Here is a 16,419-nt window from a genome sequence, read left to right on the forward strand (position 1 = left end):
CACCACGGCAGATGGTAGAATTTGAACTCAAATAAAAAATATCTGGAATTAAGAATCTCCTGATGACCATGAAACCATTGTCGATCGTCAGAAAAACCTATCTTGGTTCACTAATGTCCTTTAGGGAAGGAAATCTACCGTCCTTACCTGGTCTGGCCTACATGTAACTCCAGAGCCACAGCAATGTGGTTGACTCTCAACTGCCCTCCAACTAGGGATGGGCAATAAATGCTGATGTGGAGATGCCGGCGTTGGACTGGGGTAAACACAGTAAGAAGTTTAACAACACCAGGTTAAAGTCCAACAGGTTTATTTGGTAGCAAAAGCTACACAAGCTTTCGGAGCCCCAAGCCCCTTCTTCACTCACTCACTCACCTGAAGAAGGGGCTTGGGGCTCCGAAAGCTTGTGTGGCTTTTGTTACCGAATAAGCCTGTTGGACTTTAACCTGGTGTTGTTAAACTTCTTACAATAAATGCTGACCAGCCAGCGATGCCCATGTCCCATGAATGAATAAAAAAAAAAGAAACAAAAAACATGACCTTGAATTTTAAAACCAATCAATAGGGCACAGATATCAGGAAGAAATTCTGGGCTAAAATTTTGCTTGCATTGCTAGGTTGGTGTGAACTGGGTGCAGGAAATATCCTTGCAGTAAGCACGAGGATTAATCGAGAATGAGCCTCAGGTCTCACTTTAATAATCTCAGATAGCTGTAGGTACCTACCACGCTACCCCAGGCAACTGAGCAAAAGGGGATGAATTTATGTATGTTATTTCATTGGAAGGTAAAGGGAGACAATTGTGGTTAGGTAGAGTGTGTGTGGACTGGCAGTGACTCCTGCTCCTCCTGGTTTCACCTTAAACTAAGGAGTTAAGATCTGAATCCTCTTCAAGCTTTCCACTTAACTCCCGCCAGCTTAAACTCGCTTTTGATCAATTTGGGAAAGCTGTCCTAAAGCAGTCATTAGGTCCCTTTAAGCTTCAGGCAATTATTAGCCAGGATCTCTTTGAGGGTATGTGAAGCAGCATTGCATCAAATATGTAGGACATCAGCCCCCTAAACCTTCTTGTTCAATTTCCATGTGGGATATGGTACAAGATTCATTCTTTTCCCCTTTGAATTTGGGCTGCATGATCTAATCCCCCACTTAGCGTGTATAATTCTAGTCACTGTATTGTGAGAAATAACTCCCTTGCCTCATCACCACTGACAAGGTATTATCAGCCTTTTGCACAAAGGACCAATCTTACAAATAAAAAAAATCAATTATTTTCATGAGACTGTTATGCCCTTGCACAACATACTGACTGCTACCCCCGAGAGACCATGGGAATGCCTACCGGAGGCAATTTTTTTTTTTGATTCATCCATTAAACTTTAATTGCACGTAAACATTTTTACAATACAAACAGAAGATTCTTTTTCTCAGAGAGACCCCACATTTTGATTTTGATTGCCATATATTATATTTAACAATAAATTATGTACAATTGCCTGCCACAAAAAAGCTTCAATGGTTTCTCAATGCATGAAAAAGGTTTGCATGCAGTGATCCTTTTGGTTTGGTGTCGTCTTCACATAATTCTTTAGAGGCCTGGTCCATCTGCACCATAATTAAAACGCAAAGACACAAAAGGTAGACAAGGTGCAAAGAGGAGGGAATCACCACATCAAGGAATCATCGTACCTTGACCTCCCAACGTGATCACTGCTCTCATCAAACAGGGAATCTGACAAAGCTTCCGGACTATCTCTCTTTCCATATCTCTGCCGTGTGATGAGATTGATGTAATGCCTGAGAGCAGAGTAGTACTTCGCCAGTTCCTCTGGGGGCGCATCCTCTCCTGGGTTCTCAGGTTTGGGGGGATAGGCATCCACCAAGGTCCCGAGGCACACCAGTACGCAGATAGCAAGAGCAATCAGGGTTGTCCAAGGCTTCTGAATGGCCACCATCTTTTTTTCCTGTTGTCTGGATGTCCTGTCGACGTTCAAAGAAAATCCTAGAGTGTGTGAGAGAGTGTGTCTGTCCTGGCTGTTTGCTCAGCTGTGTTCAGTTCTCTTCCCGCTTCATTTCCCACTTTACCTGCTGGCTAACACTTGTCTTGTAAACAGTGGATGGAAGCTCTGCTGCTGACTTCTTCTGCTCCCGGAGATGGCAGAGAGCTGATATAACTGGGCCCACAACACTTGGCCTTAATATGTTTGACAGAGTCACAGCTTCCACAACAAGAAACATTGATATAAGAAGAGGGCTGGTTGCTACTTAAAGGGTAGTGAAAGTAAAGGAGAAATGGGAGCACCTCCATGAAAACACAGCATTTATTGTCCTTCTACATGTTAGGGACCTACATTGCTGAGGTTGGAAGCATAGAATCCCTACAGTGCAGAAGAGGCCATTCGGCCCATTGGGCCTGCACCAACTCTCTGACAGAGCATCCTACCCAGGGCCTCTACCCTCCACTATTCCTGTAACCCTACACATTTCCCATGGCTAATCCATCTAACCTACACATCTTTGGACATTAAAGTGCAATTTAGCATTGGCAATCCACCGAACCTGCACATCTTTGGACTGTGGGAGGAAACTGGAGCACCCAGAGGAAACCCACAAAGACACGGGGAGAACGTGCCAACAGACAGTCACTCAAGGCCGAGGTTAGTTATTAGATGGTCACCTGACAACTCCACAAAATCTTGCAGACTGGATTCTTTCAAACAGTTTGAACTGAGGTTACAGACACAAGCAGCACAGGCACAACAGGAATAAATACGCATGTTGAAATGTGCTGTTAGTTTCATGCCTCTGTGATCACCAAATAATTTATTGAATCCATTCATCATTGCCAAATTATCCATGAAAGAATCTGCTATTTCATGATCATAATCACAGAAGGTTGAACAATAGTGATACTTGTCAACAAGTGTGCTTTGTACAGCATTTCACTTCATGTCTGAATACCTATGGCGCAGCAGTTATAAAAAGATTAATTTATATTTCCAGAGCTGATTTCCCACACTGACTTATTTTACCCATAATGTATCCTCTCTATCTGCAGCTATTTTACTAGTTTGCTTTGTAAATAAATGTGCAACACGAATTAACAGGAGTGCTCGGTGGAACATGTACAATAATTTCAACATTTCTCTTAGAAAATGGTTCATTATTGTAACTGTTTAAACTGGGATTACTGCATTCTCAGTTATACAATTTGCTTAGCAGATCTAAGTGTAAAATGTATGATTGAATACATTTTTCTATTGTCGGCAACTGCTGCGATAGAATTAATTCAATTCCAAGGAACTTAATGAGAAAATTTTATATTCAAAGATTATTGAGAGAAAATTCATAGATAAATTGGATTAATTAATTATCTCTTACATAATTCTGTTTTATGCCTAAGGAATGGAAACTAAAGAGTATATTTTTAAGTTTATTTATCAGTGTCACAAGTAGGCTTATATTAACACTGCAATGAAGTTACTGTGCAAATCCCCTAGTTGCCACACTCCGGCCGCTGTTCGGGTACACTGAGGGAGAATTTAGCACGGCCAATGCACCTAATCAGCATGTCTTTCAGACTGTGGGAGGAAACCGAAGCACCCGGAGGAAACTCACACTGGCACAGGGAGAATGTGCAAACTCCACACAGATACCCAAACTGGGAATTGAATCTGGGTCGTAGGCGCTGTGAGGCAGCTGTGCTAACCACTGTGCCACCGTGTCACAAAGTGACTAAAGCTGTGGGGGGAGTTTTACCATTTTGAGTCTAAGTGCCGAGTCCGGGCGTCAAAAGGATTCGCGCCTGGAATCCTCTTTCCAACGCGTCCATACGCGTTTTGCTGGCTCCGGTCCAATTCGCGCTGTGGGCGGTGGCAGACTGATTAGAGCTCTGAACTGCGCATGCGCAGTTCGAAAAAAATCTGACAGAGCGCGCCCAGGCACGAAAGAAAAAAAAAGCAGAAAGCGGAGAGAGCGGCTCTCTGACAGTCATCCTCTGGTCGGGGGGGTGGGAGGAAGAGAGGGGGTGTGATGTATCATCCTCTGGGGGGGGGGGGGGGGGAGGTGGGAGAAGGGGGGGCGTGACGTATCATCCTCTGCGGGGGGGGGGGGGGGGGTGTTCCGCTGCCAGTCTGCGGCCGATCCCTCCTCCCCACCGGAGGAACGATTCCCTCCGCCGGAGTGGCTGCATACTTCAAACACCAAGACCGTCATCATTCACCTCAGCGTTCCGCTGGTCAATTGAGTGAACTTGAACAAGCAGTGGGAATTATCAATGTAAAGCTGCTTCAGCAGTGCAAAAAAAATACACCATCCTCGTCCCCTTCTCCCACCCCCCCCCCCCGAGGATGAAACGTCACACCCCCCCCTTCTCCCACCCCACCCCCCCCCCCAGAGGATGAAACGTCACACCCCCCCCCTTCTCCCACCCCCCCAGAGGATGAAACGTCACCCCCCCCTTCTCCCACCCCCCCCAGAGGATGAAACGTCACACCCCCCCTTCTCCCCCCCCCCGAGGATGAAATGTCACACCCTCCCCTCCTCCTCCCCCCCCCTCCCCCGACCAGAGGATGACCTGGGTCAGAGAGTGGTTGGAGGCTCTGACCCCGCTCTTCGGAAGCTGCAGCGACGACTTCAGACTTTTATTTTGCAGGTCGCTTACAGCGCGGATGCGGAACGGGCCAGAAGACGGTAAAGTGGGATTTGGCGGTAGAGTTGGGGGTGCAGTTCATTAAGTCGCTTTAAATGCATGCAAATGCATTTAAATCGTCGGGCCGCCCGATTCGGGCGCAGGCCGGACCCGTGCCCGAATCGGGTGTCGGTAAAGCCGCGATCTGCTCGGAATCGTGTGCAGATCGCGTTAAAGGCCGACGCCCAACTTTACCGTGATTTCGCGCCCGTTTTATCGGGCCCTGTGTATTGGTTCAATTTTTCAGTTTTAAAATCTCCAACTTGGTCAATTTTGGCAAATGTGATGTGAGTAAGAAATAATAAACTGGGACCTCTTATTGCTAAAATTGACAAAGGTGGAAATCTGGATTCCTAAATTTATTGTGAAGGGGAGTGAGATAGGGGTACTGGCATGCTCAGCCTGAGAGGAGATCAATGGGAACGCGCTTACTCATTCAGAGCAAAACATCTCACAGTGGCATCAGCCCTAACTGGGGAACTTCTGCCCAGTCCACATCAGTTTGGAGGCATGCTTTGTGTTGGGCTTGAATCAATGAGTCCCTGTGGAGAGTGAATTAACCACTACAGAGTGCAGCAGTGAATAACAGGAAAAGAGTTTTTGGAGATAGTTTTTTGCATCCTGTGTTTTATTTTATTTTGTTAGATTTAAACTCGTTTTAGCAGAATCATCGGAGGGTGTTGAAAACAGCTATTTATTTGGGCCCCAGAGGATATATTAAAGAATAATCTGAAGATCACATTTTAATTGGGCGGGGGGAGGGGTGGCAGGAGCCAAATCGGGTGGGTGATATGTGTGTGCATCCACCGCACTCTCCCATCCCGCACTCTGGAGCGTGAAGACCAAAACTGACTCTTAACATCAGCGGCAACCGCATCACCACTGTGGGGGATAATATTGGTGGGGAGTCAGGTAGCCATCAGTGACCCATGGAAAGGATTCCTGAAAGGTAAGGAATGAAGAGGGAATTGAATTGATGCCCTCGTTCCTTGAGATTTAAAATTGCCCACAGTCAGATCAGATGGCTCTTCTGTGACTGCTTCTCTCCCAGCCTGGATTCCACCTGACGGGGAAATTAATATCAAGGCCAAGGAATCGAACATACAAAAAAAGGAGGACTCCGCAAATTGTAATTGTTTATTAATGTGGTCCAGAAGTTGTTTAACTACTGACTGATTGATGCGCGATTAAATCACTCGGGAGGCTGGATCGTACCCGGGAAATAAAGGCTTTTATTACTAACAAGAATGGAGCAGACTATATACAATACAATCCCAGACTAAAGGGTCACCAGGCAGTGCAGTGACCTTTATACTCCTCCAGGTAGGCGGAGCCAACTGGAGTGTACCACAGAACAATATCAACAGGTAGAACACACCCAACCCTAACCCCAACAGTGACAACAGTAACATATCTACAAGTACCCATAGTGCTGAACAACTATGGTTCAGTACTCATAGTGGTAACCAACTGTGGTTCACCCCACTGATTATGGCTTGAATTCTTTTCCAAGCACCTTTTCAGATAAGAATTTCATTAAGGCTGAAATCCACCCATTGCACTCTTGAACTGAGAAAAAGGAGACAATGGCCTCATATCCCCCCCCCCTCCCCCCCCCACTCCACCCCCCCCCCCCCCCCCCCCCCCGTTAATTGTGAAGCATTTGGAGTAAAACAAGTTTAGCCAGTCTCAGCCAAATGCCCAGAAGACAAGTGTATGAGGCAGCAGATCCCTTGAATCTGACATTAGATTGGCACCATGCCCGGTGCTCACATTGTGGGAAAGCTGCTTAAACAATGTATCAGAAGATGCTCTTTTGAAGTGATGCAGATTGTGAAGCCTCAGCCCACAGACTGATTTTGGACTGTTAATTGTGGTTGATTGATCTTATCACCGAGTTTCCCAGTTCTCAGCACTTTCAGACAATTGCTACACAAAGAAAAAGCAAGTGGTTTCCTTTCTGGAATAGAGTTTTGTTTCCTTACGAAAATGGATGAACGGCCACTCACAATCTTTTTGTGTTACGAGAAAATATTCGCCTTGTCTGGTTTTTGAGCACCTGGGATTCACGGCTTGCCTGTGTCCATTCAGACAACGGTGGGTGAGGCAAAGAATTTGTGTACTCACCTCATCTGAATGATTGTGACACTTACTGGTGCACCTCCGATGCTGTTTTCTGATCCATAATGCTGCCAGTGAGCTTTGTGTACAGCAGGAGGTCCCAGCAGTATTGTTTGACAGCATCTTAAATAACTGAAACTGTGCAGCTGAATGCAGCTAACTGTTGCTTTTTAATAGTTTACAAGCCAAGATTCAAAATAATATTCCTGCTACCTTTATGATATTTCATGCTGAATTCCTTTCAGACTTGGGGAGAATTGATAGTCAACAGACTGTAGCTATACAAACTGTCAGGCTGGTGGAACATTGGTCAATACTTACATTCACCCAAGGAAATCAGAAGCTCAGAAAAAAAATCTGCTCACAAAAAGGCAATGAGAGGGTCGGATAAAATATATTAGCTTTAGATAGCAAAATAAGAAGTTAAGAATTAACAACGATAACTTGTAATTTGCTGTTGTTATTGCGGCAACTTGAGAAGGCTGCTCCCTTGGCAAAACATGGGCACCCTACTTGGAAACAATTTCAGTAGTCACTATGATTAATGCAATTCTGCATAAAATCTAACAAGGGCGCACGTTGTAAAAGAAACTGATTAATGAATAGTGACATTTTTAATAAGGAACTGAGAGAGCCTCTATCAGCCCTGGGCTTTAGTCCAATTCTTTCAGTTGCTTTCAATACAGTTCGATTGACTGGAGCATACAAATAGCAAAGGCCACTAACAGGCAGGACCAACATCAATTTATTAGCTGTGTTTCTTTTTAACCATTCCGACTGGTTGGCTTCAGGTACATTCACCAGTGTCAACAGACGTGGAAGCAAAATAATGATTGGAAAAAAACCTCAGCTGAAAACTGATAACCTGCAGGCTGGAAGCAGAGATCACTTCAGGGTACTTCTGGAGCCTGGTGACGAGAGAATATTCACTCATCAATCATTAGTCTAAATTGGTAACGCAACATATATCCCAGAATGTATCCTGCCATGTACAGCATTAGTTAGACTTTCTCCTGCACTTTTCAGCTCAAACATAATTTACACTATAACTTGTCGGTAATGTGAACTGCTAACGGGGGCAATTAGGACATTTCGTTAACAATGAAATCAACCATATATCTCCTGCACTAATAGGATTGAAGGATTTAGAAAGAAACAGGGAAGTAAGGGAGAAAGATTAGTTAATTATTGTCAGATCAGGTATAGAAAGAGAAATAAAGTGAAGGAACGAAAGGTTGGATTCAAACGGAGAGAGGGGGAGAAAAGAAACAGAAAAGAAAGTAAGAAAAACATTAAATGTTAAATTTAAAAATCTCGAACAATGATTTACTACCTGCAGGAATGGCACCACAGCTTCAATTGTTCCTTTCCTGGGCAACAAAAGTGGAGTTGATTTGCAGGATAATTTAGTTACTTGTACTGTACCAGCCCTAACATTTGCAGTGAGTTTAATGCATAGAAGAAATTGAATCTTGAAACTTCACTGGTATTTTGGAGTCAAGTTGCCATTTTCATGAGACTAACAAAGGAATGGCATAAATATCCAAGTAAGAAGTCTCACAACACCAGGTTAAAGTCCAACAGGTTTATTTGGTAGCAAATATCATAAGCTTTCGGAGCAGAGCTCCTTCGTCAGATGGAGTGGGATTCCACTCCATCTGACGAAGGAGCTCTGCTCCGAAAGCTTATGATATTTGCTACCAAATAAACCTGTTGGACTTTAACCTGGTGTTGTGAGACTTCTTACTGTGCTTACCCCAGTCCAACGCCGGCATCTCCACATCATAAATATCCAACACATTGTCGTGGATCACATGTCACATGATAGCTCTTCCACATCTGGATGATTTACAGTTTAATATTGGCATGCCAATTAAATTTGCTATTATCTTTGCAGCAAATATGGAGAAAAGTTTTCTTGAATGTTTCATGGAAATAAGAATGCAATCACATACAATGTCAGAAATGCTTGGATTTTGGTGATAGGACAGAATAAATACCAGATATTTGGTCACATGAATCGATTCGATTGTATATACTTGGCCCAAAATTCCACCCTATGAATGATACTGGATATGAACCAATGACTTGTGAACACCAGTTCTGCAGAGCTGAACCTCTCCTCATTGTATAAATTTTTAATTCAAGCTTTTATGCAAATCCCACATAAAATAGGAATGATGGACGGGATTTTATGACCTCACTTGGGCGAGCTTGTAAAACCCCACCCGAGGCTAACGGAAGATTCCACTCTTCCAGTCGCGCTCGCCCCGAAGCCGGAAAATCCCACCTGAGGTCAACAGATCTTTCCATGGTCTGCCCCTCACCCGCTCCAATTCCCATGGCGGGTGGAACAGGAAAAGTCACCCCAATTTGTGGATTTTCTCATCCTGAGACCAGAAATTTCCACCCGAGGTCATCGGACCTTTAAATCGTCTATAGACGGGACCGAAAACATTTTTTGAATCTGCTTGAAGTTAAAGGGCAGCCTCCTGAAAAAGACAGGTGTGGATGGAAATTGCAGCAGCCGTCTGTGAGAGCAGTAAGGTGAGTTGGAATCTTTCCTGGCTCACTCCATTGACTGTCTAAAAGCTGCTTTAGATGATTGTTTTTGTCACCTCCAATTTTCAAGAATGTCTTTCACTGGAGGATCTGGCAAAGACAGGCAGGGACTAAATGAGTGAGATAAAGAGAAACGAGAGAGAGCACGCAATTTCAATATGAGGGACCTGCAAACCCTCTTCAATGAGATTTTGAAAAGGAGAGGGTAAAGTGCTCACAGGGCAAGGAGGGTAGTGGTATTTTCTCTAGACTAGTAATCCAGAGACCCACAGTAATGCTCTGGGGACTTGGGTTTGAATCCCACCATGGCAGATGGTGAAATTTTAATTCAATAAAAAGTCTAATGTTGGCCATGAAATCATAGAATCCCTACAGTGCAGAAGGAGGTCATTTGCCCCATCAAGTCTGCACCAACAACAATTCCACCTAGGCCCTATCCCTGCAACCTCATGTATTTACCCTGCTAATCCCCCAACCCACACATCTTTGGACACTAAGCGGCAATTTAGGATGGTCGATCTGCCTAACAGGCACATCTTTGGTGTGTGGGAGAAAACGGGAGCACCTGGAGGAAACCCACGCAGAGACAGGGAGAATGTGCAAACCTCACGCAGACAGTCACCCGAGGCTGGAATTGAACCTGGGTCTCTGGCGCTGTGAGGCAGCAGTGCTAATCACTGCCACCATGCCGCCCACAATGATTGTTGTAAAAATCCATCTTGTTCACTAATGTCCTTTAAAGAAGGAAATCTGCTGTCCCTACCTGATCTGGCCTACATGTGACTCCAGAGCCGCAACAATGTGGATGACTCTCAGATGCCCTCTGAAATGGTTGAGCAAGCCATTCGGTTCAAGGGCAATTAGGGATAGGCAATAAATGCTAGCCCAGCCAGCGACACCTAGATCCCCACATGAATGAATAAAAAAAAGTCTAGCCATGAGTGGAAATATGAAGGACATAATCAGCAAATAGTAGAAGACCCCAATCCAGCAATGGAATACCATAGGAGTTGGTGGGAAGCATGGAAGAAGTCAAATGGTTGGTCCAGAAAAAGAGTAGAGTACTTACCTATAGGGACAAGTTATCAACAAAGTGGCAATTGAGTCAGGGGCTTCTCAAACTCATTCCAGTGTCACATCTAGAACCAGAGCCTAAAACTACATTACTACAGACTATGTTCACATATAGGATTTTTATTTTAAATCTTTTATCAGCAGTTAACTGTTGACATAAATTGGTGATCAAAAGTTGTGACAATTGGGAGTTCGACAGGGATGTATGTGGATGTGCAATATTTAGAATAGTGGCAAGGATTTAATGTGGGTGATCAGTTGTCACCCACTGGTTCTTCAACTGGAACCCTGTGTTGTTTATCTCCAGGAAGATTGATATTATTTAATTCCAATCAGGCACTTACCTGGACGGTGTCGAGCCTCCTGGTCTCACCTCTGAGAGCAGCCGGCAAATCAGAGGCCTGTAGCTTTGCATTACCAGCAAAGGCCTGCAGCTGTGCATTACTGAGAGTGGTGGTCACTGCTGGTACTACACTGGGGTATGCAGGAAAGATCCCAGATACAAGTGATTGTTTTAGTTAGTTAGTTAGTTTATTTATTAGTCACAAGTAGGCTTTCATTCACACTGTAATGAAGTTATTGTAAAAATCCCCTAGTTGCCACACCCCGGCGCCTGTTCTGGTACACTGAGGGAGAATTTAGCATGGTAAATGCACCGAACCTGCACATCTTTGGACTGTGGGAGGAAAGTCACTCAGATTGGGGGATAATATGCAAACTCCACACAGACAGTGACCCAAGCCCCAAGAATTGAACCCAGCTCTCCGACGCTGTGAGGCAGCAGTGCTAACCACTGTGCCGCCATTGTGATTGTGGGCAGGGTGGGGTGCAAGGTGGTGCTTGCTGGCAAACAGGGGATGGGGGGAGGGGTGTTGAAAGCAAGGGCAGAGGCGTGGCTTCCTGTGGAGCCCCTCTTCCTGATGCCGGGTCCCTCAGTGAGAATACGTTCAGTGGCTTTCTGGTAGGATTGCCATCTACAAGCCTTCTGACTGCTGCAGGATCTTGATCCTACCTGATCGCACTCACTCCTGCCTCTGAACTTGCAGGGGGTTGGGTGTGTTGCGGGCATCATTAAATTCCATCTAATATATAGATCATAGAATCCATACGGTGCAGGAGGCCATTTAGCCCATTGAGCCTGCACCGACAACAATCCCACACAAGCCCCATTCCAGTTACCCCACATATTTACCCTGCTAATCCCCCTGACACTAAAGGCCAATGGCCAATTAACCTAACCAGCACATCTTTGGAGTGTGGGAGGAAACCAGAGCACCCAAAGGAAACCCATGGAGACACGGAGGAAGCATTCAAACTCCACACAGGCAGTTACCTGAGACTGGAATTGAATCCAGGTCCCTGCCGCTGTGAGGCAGCAGTGCTAACCACTGTGCCACTGTGCCGATGACTTACTTGTCTGCTGGATTGTTAGTTGTAGTCTAACATTCAGTAATTTTCCAAGGTTACTGAAAACACACTAAAAGGATATCACAGTTAGATCAAAGAGAAATACTGGAGATGCACATTACAGAACTGCCATACATAACTATATTTGCTTTCGGTGTTGATATGAGGTATTTGGCGAAAATGAGACTCTGTGACCTTGCAGTCATTTAGTTCCTGAAAAAGATTTTCTGCTGTAAAATAAGATTGCTATTTTCTTTTGTGTGTCCCAAATTTTCAGAGAAACCTATCCATCAAGTTAATCAGTTAAATCCTTAATGAGCTGACTCCAGACTATTGGATTTGAATTGATTCAAGATCTTGCTTACACAGTAGTTTCTGTAAACAATAGTACCTGTGAGTAACCAGTTGGATCATTTAATTTGTTATTAAAAATATTTGACTTGGCTGATATCATTAACCTTCCAATATGAGCTCTGGGGAATTTCAATTTCGGACCACTTTACATTAAGGCACGCTTTCAAAATTTACTTTGCATAGGTAACATTTTGGTTAATAGGGAGTCAGACCTTGCCAATAAAGCAAACCCTTGCACTGGGCTGGAGGAGAAAGAACCAGGATTAAGCCCAAGTTGTGTGATGGATTGGGCTACATTCATGACCCTTTGTAGTTCCTTGCGGTCTTGGGCAGAGCAGGAGCCATACCAAGCTGTGATACAACCAGAAAGAATGCTTTCTATGGTGCATCTGTAAATGTTGGTGAGAGTCGTACCTGGCATGCCAAATTTTCCTTAGTCTTCTGAGAAAGTAGAGGTGTTGGTGGGCTTTCTTAACTATAGTGTCTGCATGGGGGGACCTGGACAGGTTGTTGGTGATCTGGACACCTAAAAACTTGAAGCTCTCAACCCTTTTCCGCAGAGATCAGTGCTGGGACCTCTGCTGTTTGTAATATATATAAATGGTAGAAGAAGACGTAGCTGGTTTGATTAGCAAGTTTGTGGATGATACTCAGATTGGCGGAGTTGCGGATGGTAATGAAGATTGTCAGAGAATACAGCAAGATATAGATAGACTGGAAAATTGGGCGGAGAAATGGCAGATAGAATTTAATCCAGACAAATGCGAGGTGATGCATTTTGGTAGATCCAATTCAGGTGGGAGCTATAAAATAAATGGCAGAACAATGTGCAGCATAGACACAGAGAGAGATCTGGGAGCACAGGTCCACAGATCCTTAAAGGTGGCAGCACAGGTGGAAAAGGTGGTGAAGAAAGCATATGGCATGTTTTCCTTCATTGGCCAGGGCATCGAGTATAAAAGCTGGCAAATTATGTTACAGTTGTATAAAATGTTGGTTCGGCCACGTTTGGAATACTGTGTCCAATTCTGGTCACATACTGCCAGAAGGACGGGAAGGCTTTGGAGAGAGTGCAGAAAAGGTTTACCAGGATGTTGCCTGGTATGGAGGGTATTAGCTCTGAGGAGAAATTGAAAAACTGGGATTGTTCTCACTGGAAAGATGGAGACTGAGGTGCGACCTGATAGAAGTTTATAAAATTATGAGAGGTATAGATAAGGTGAATAGTTAGAAGTTTTTTCCCCAGGACAGAAATGACAATTACAAGAGGGCACAAGTTCAAGATAAAGGGGGGGAATTTCTTTTACACAGGGGGTAGTGGGGGCTGGAATGCACCGCCAAGCGAGGTGGTTGAGGCAGTTATGTTAGCCACATTTAAGACTTATCCTGATAGGTATATGAACAAACGGGGAATAGAGGGATATAAGCGGTTGATTTAGATAGGTAAACGTGATCGGTGCAGGCTTGGAGGGCCGAAGGGCCTGTTCCTGTGCTATACTGTTCTTTGTTTGTAATAAAGTTTGATGACAAACAATCTGGAGATAAATCAAACTCAACAGTAAGCCATTCCAAAGGGTCCTTGATAAGATAATTCTTATCCTGGTAGTTTCTCAAAGTGGGGGGCGGGGTGGGGGGAGGAGGGGCACCTGCTACAGAAATATTCAGACACACTTCCACAGTGACTGGAGCCTGAAAAAGATGGAAGTGGCTCGTGGCAAAGAGAAGAAAGAATGGGTTCACAAGGGACAAGAAAGGAAGGACAGGGAAAATATGCACTATTGAGGAATATTATTGGTGGTTGCAGGAGCTGCACCAGTATAAAGAGAAGTAATGCAAATATACAAAAGTTTTATGTAAGCAGGATATGTACAGCAGAAAAGGAACAGCAACAACAGTATGTCACCATGACAACAGAGCAATGTGTCACCACCATTTGGTCCAGCGACATGAGACTATGGGATCGCTAGGCCATCATCTGCTACTCGATTGAAGTATTGGCTGCGAAATTGGAGAGAGCCAAAAAATCGGAGCAGGAATCATGATGAAAGATTTACCCACACCCATTCTTTCCAATGCAGGCAACGTGCAAACTTTATGCTGCTTGCCAATTTATATGATTAGAGTGTGAAGTCAACGTTAAAGGTGCAGTTGATCGCTGCAAGCCTGAGTGGAAGGCTGCAAAACTGTTAGAGGCTAGCGTGAACTAAAGTTAGTCAGCAATAGTTAAAACCAACCTGTAACTCTTAAAGGGGAAGTACAGCTGGAACAGGTGCAGGAAGTTATTCTGTAACTGGTTCTTGGCCTGGGAAGGACTGAACTGGACTAGCCATACGAATACTGTGGATAGAAGAGCAAGTCAGACGCAAGGAATCCTACAGCCTGTAACTCACTTCCCGACTCCCCAAAGCCTATCCATCATCTACAAGGCACTAATCAGGAGTGCGATGAAATACTACTGGATGAGTGGAACTCCAACAACTCTCAAGAAGCCTGACACTATCCTGGACAAAACATTTCACTTTATTGGTACCCCTTCCACAAACATTCAATCCCTCCACCACCAATGAAGGCAGCCGTGAGTACCTTCTACAAGATGCAGGAACTCACGTTGAGATTCCTTAGGCAACACCTTCTAAGCCCACAACCACTACCATCTAGAAGGACAAGGGCAGCAGATACCTGGGAACACCATCACCTGGAGGTTCCCCTCGAAGTCACTCGCCATCCTGATTTGGAAATATATCGCTGTTCCTTCACTGTTGCTGGAAAAAAACCTGGAATTTCTTCCCAAAGAGCATCATGGGTGTACCTACACCTCAAGGACTGCAGCAGTTAAAGAGGCAACTGACCACCACCTTCTCATGGGCAACTAGGGATGGGCAATAAATGCTGGCCAAGCCACAAATCCCACAAAAATTAATTAAGAAGATACACACCATCCTCCTCCAACACCTGCCAACTGCCATCCAGCTGGGTGGGACTGTTCTCAAATGGTTCCATTCTTATCTGTCTGATCACAGCCAGAGAATCAGCTACAAAGCCTTCTCTTTGTCTTACTGCATCATTACCCTGCTACGCCCCAAAGATCAGCCCTTAGACCCTTATTATTTATCAGACAATCATAGGATCATACGGTGCCTTTGGCCCAATGAGTTTGCACTGACACATTAGAAACATCTGAACTCCCATCTAATCCCATCTCCCAGCACTTGGCCCATAGCCCTGAATGTTATGACGTGGCAGCCCTATCCCCACAATCCCACATATTTACTTGGCTAGTCCCCTGACACTAAGGGGCAATTTAGCATGGCCAATGGACCTAACCCACACATCTTTAGACTGTGGGAGGAAACCAGAGCGCTCGAGGAAACCCACACAGACACAGGGAGAACGTGCAAACTCCACACAGACAGTGAGCCGAGGCCAGATTGAACTCAAGTCCCTCGTGCTGTGAGGCAGCAGTGCTAACCACAGTGCTACCATGCTGCCCTATCTTCTTGTACACCTTGTACACTTTGATCAGGTCGCACCTCAGCCTTCTTTGCTTCAATGAAAACAACCTAAGCCTACCCAACCTCTCTTCATACTTAAATGTTCCATCCCAGGCAACATCCTGGCGCATCTACTCTGCACCCCTCCAGTGTAATCACATTCTTCCTATAATGTGGCGACCAGAACAATGCACAATACTCTAGCTGTGACCTCACCAAAGTTCTATACAACTCCAACATGACTTCCCTAATCTATGCCTCGATTAATAGAGGCAAGTGCCCATATGCCTTTTTCACCACCCTGCTAACATGCCCTTTCACCTTCAGCGGTCTATGGACAAACATGCCAAGGTCCTTTTGTTCCACAGAACTTCCTAGTGTCCTACCATTCATTGAATACTTCCTTGTGAAATTAATCCTTCCAAAGTGTGTCACCTCACACTTTTAAGGGTTAAGTTCCATCTGCCACTTATCTGCCCATTTGACCAGTCCATCTTTATCTTCTTGTAGCCTGAGACACTCAATTTCGCTGTTAACCATCCGGCCAATCTTTGTTCATCCACAAATTTACTAATCCGACCCCTATTACTGACCCCTGGCAACATCATCAAAAGACACATCATCACTTTCCACATGCTTACCGACACAGGTCTACCTCATACCGCCTCTCTTGACTCCTCCACTGCTACCGAATTATCAAACTGTTTATCCAACATACAA

General features: G+C 44.7%; 1 protein-coding gene across 1 annotated transcript; it reads right to left on the reverse strand.

Annotated features, from left to right (window-relative positions):
* Positions 1-1,562: 1,562 nt before the first annotated feature.
* LOC144504063 (peptide YY-like) lies at positions 1,563-1,955 on the reverse strand. Its single transcript, XM_078229228.1, has one exon. The coding sequence runs from the start codon at positions 1,953-1,955 to the stop codon at positions 1,665-1,667; it is 291 nt and encodes a 96-aa protein (XP_078085354.1). The 3' UTR covers positions 1,563-1,664.
* Positions 1,956-16,419: the final 14,464 nt, after the last annotated feature.

The sequence above is a fragment of the Mustelus asterias genome, chromosome 14, assembly GCF_964213995.1.
Source record: "Mustelus asterias chromosome 14, sMusAst1.hap1.1, whole genome shotgun sequence".
In the NCBI taxonomy this organism is placed as follows: domain Eukaryota; kingdom Metazoa; phylum Chordata; class Chondrichthyes; order Carcharhiniformes; family Triakidae; genus Mustelus; species Mustelus asterias.

Coding starts and splice junctions, on each gene's coding strand:
- LOC144504063 (XM_078229228.1), bottom strand. CDS start 1,955: ATGGTGGCCATTCAGAAGCCTTGGACAACCCTGATTGCTCTTGCTATC.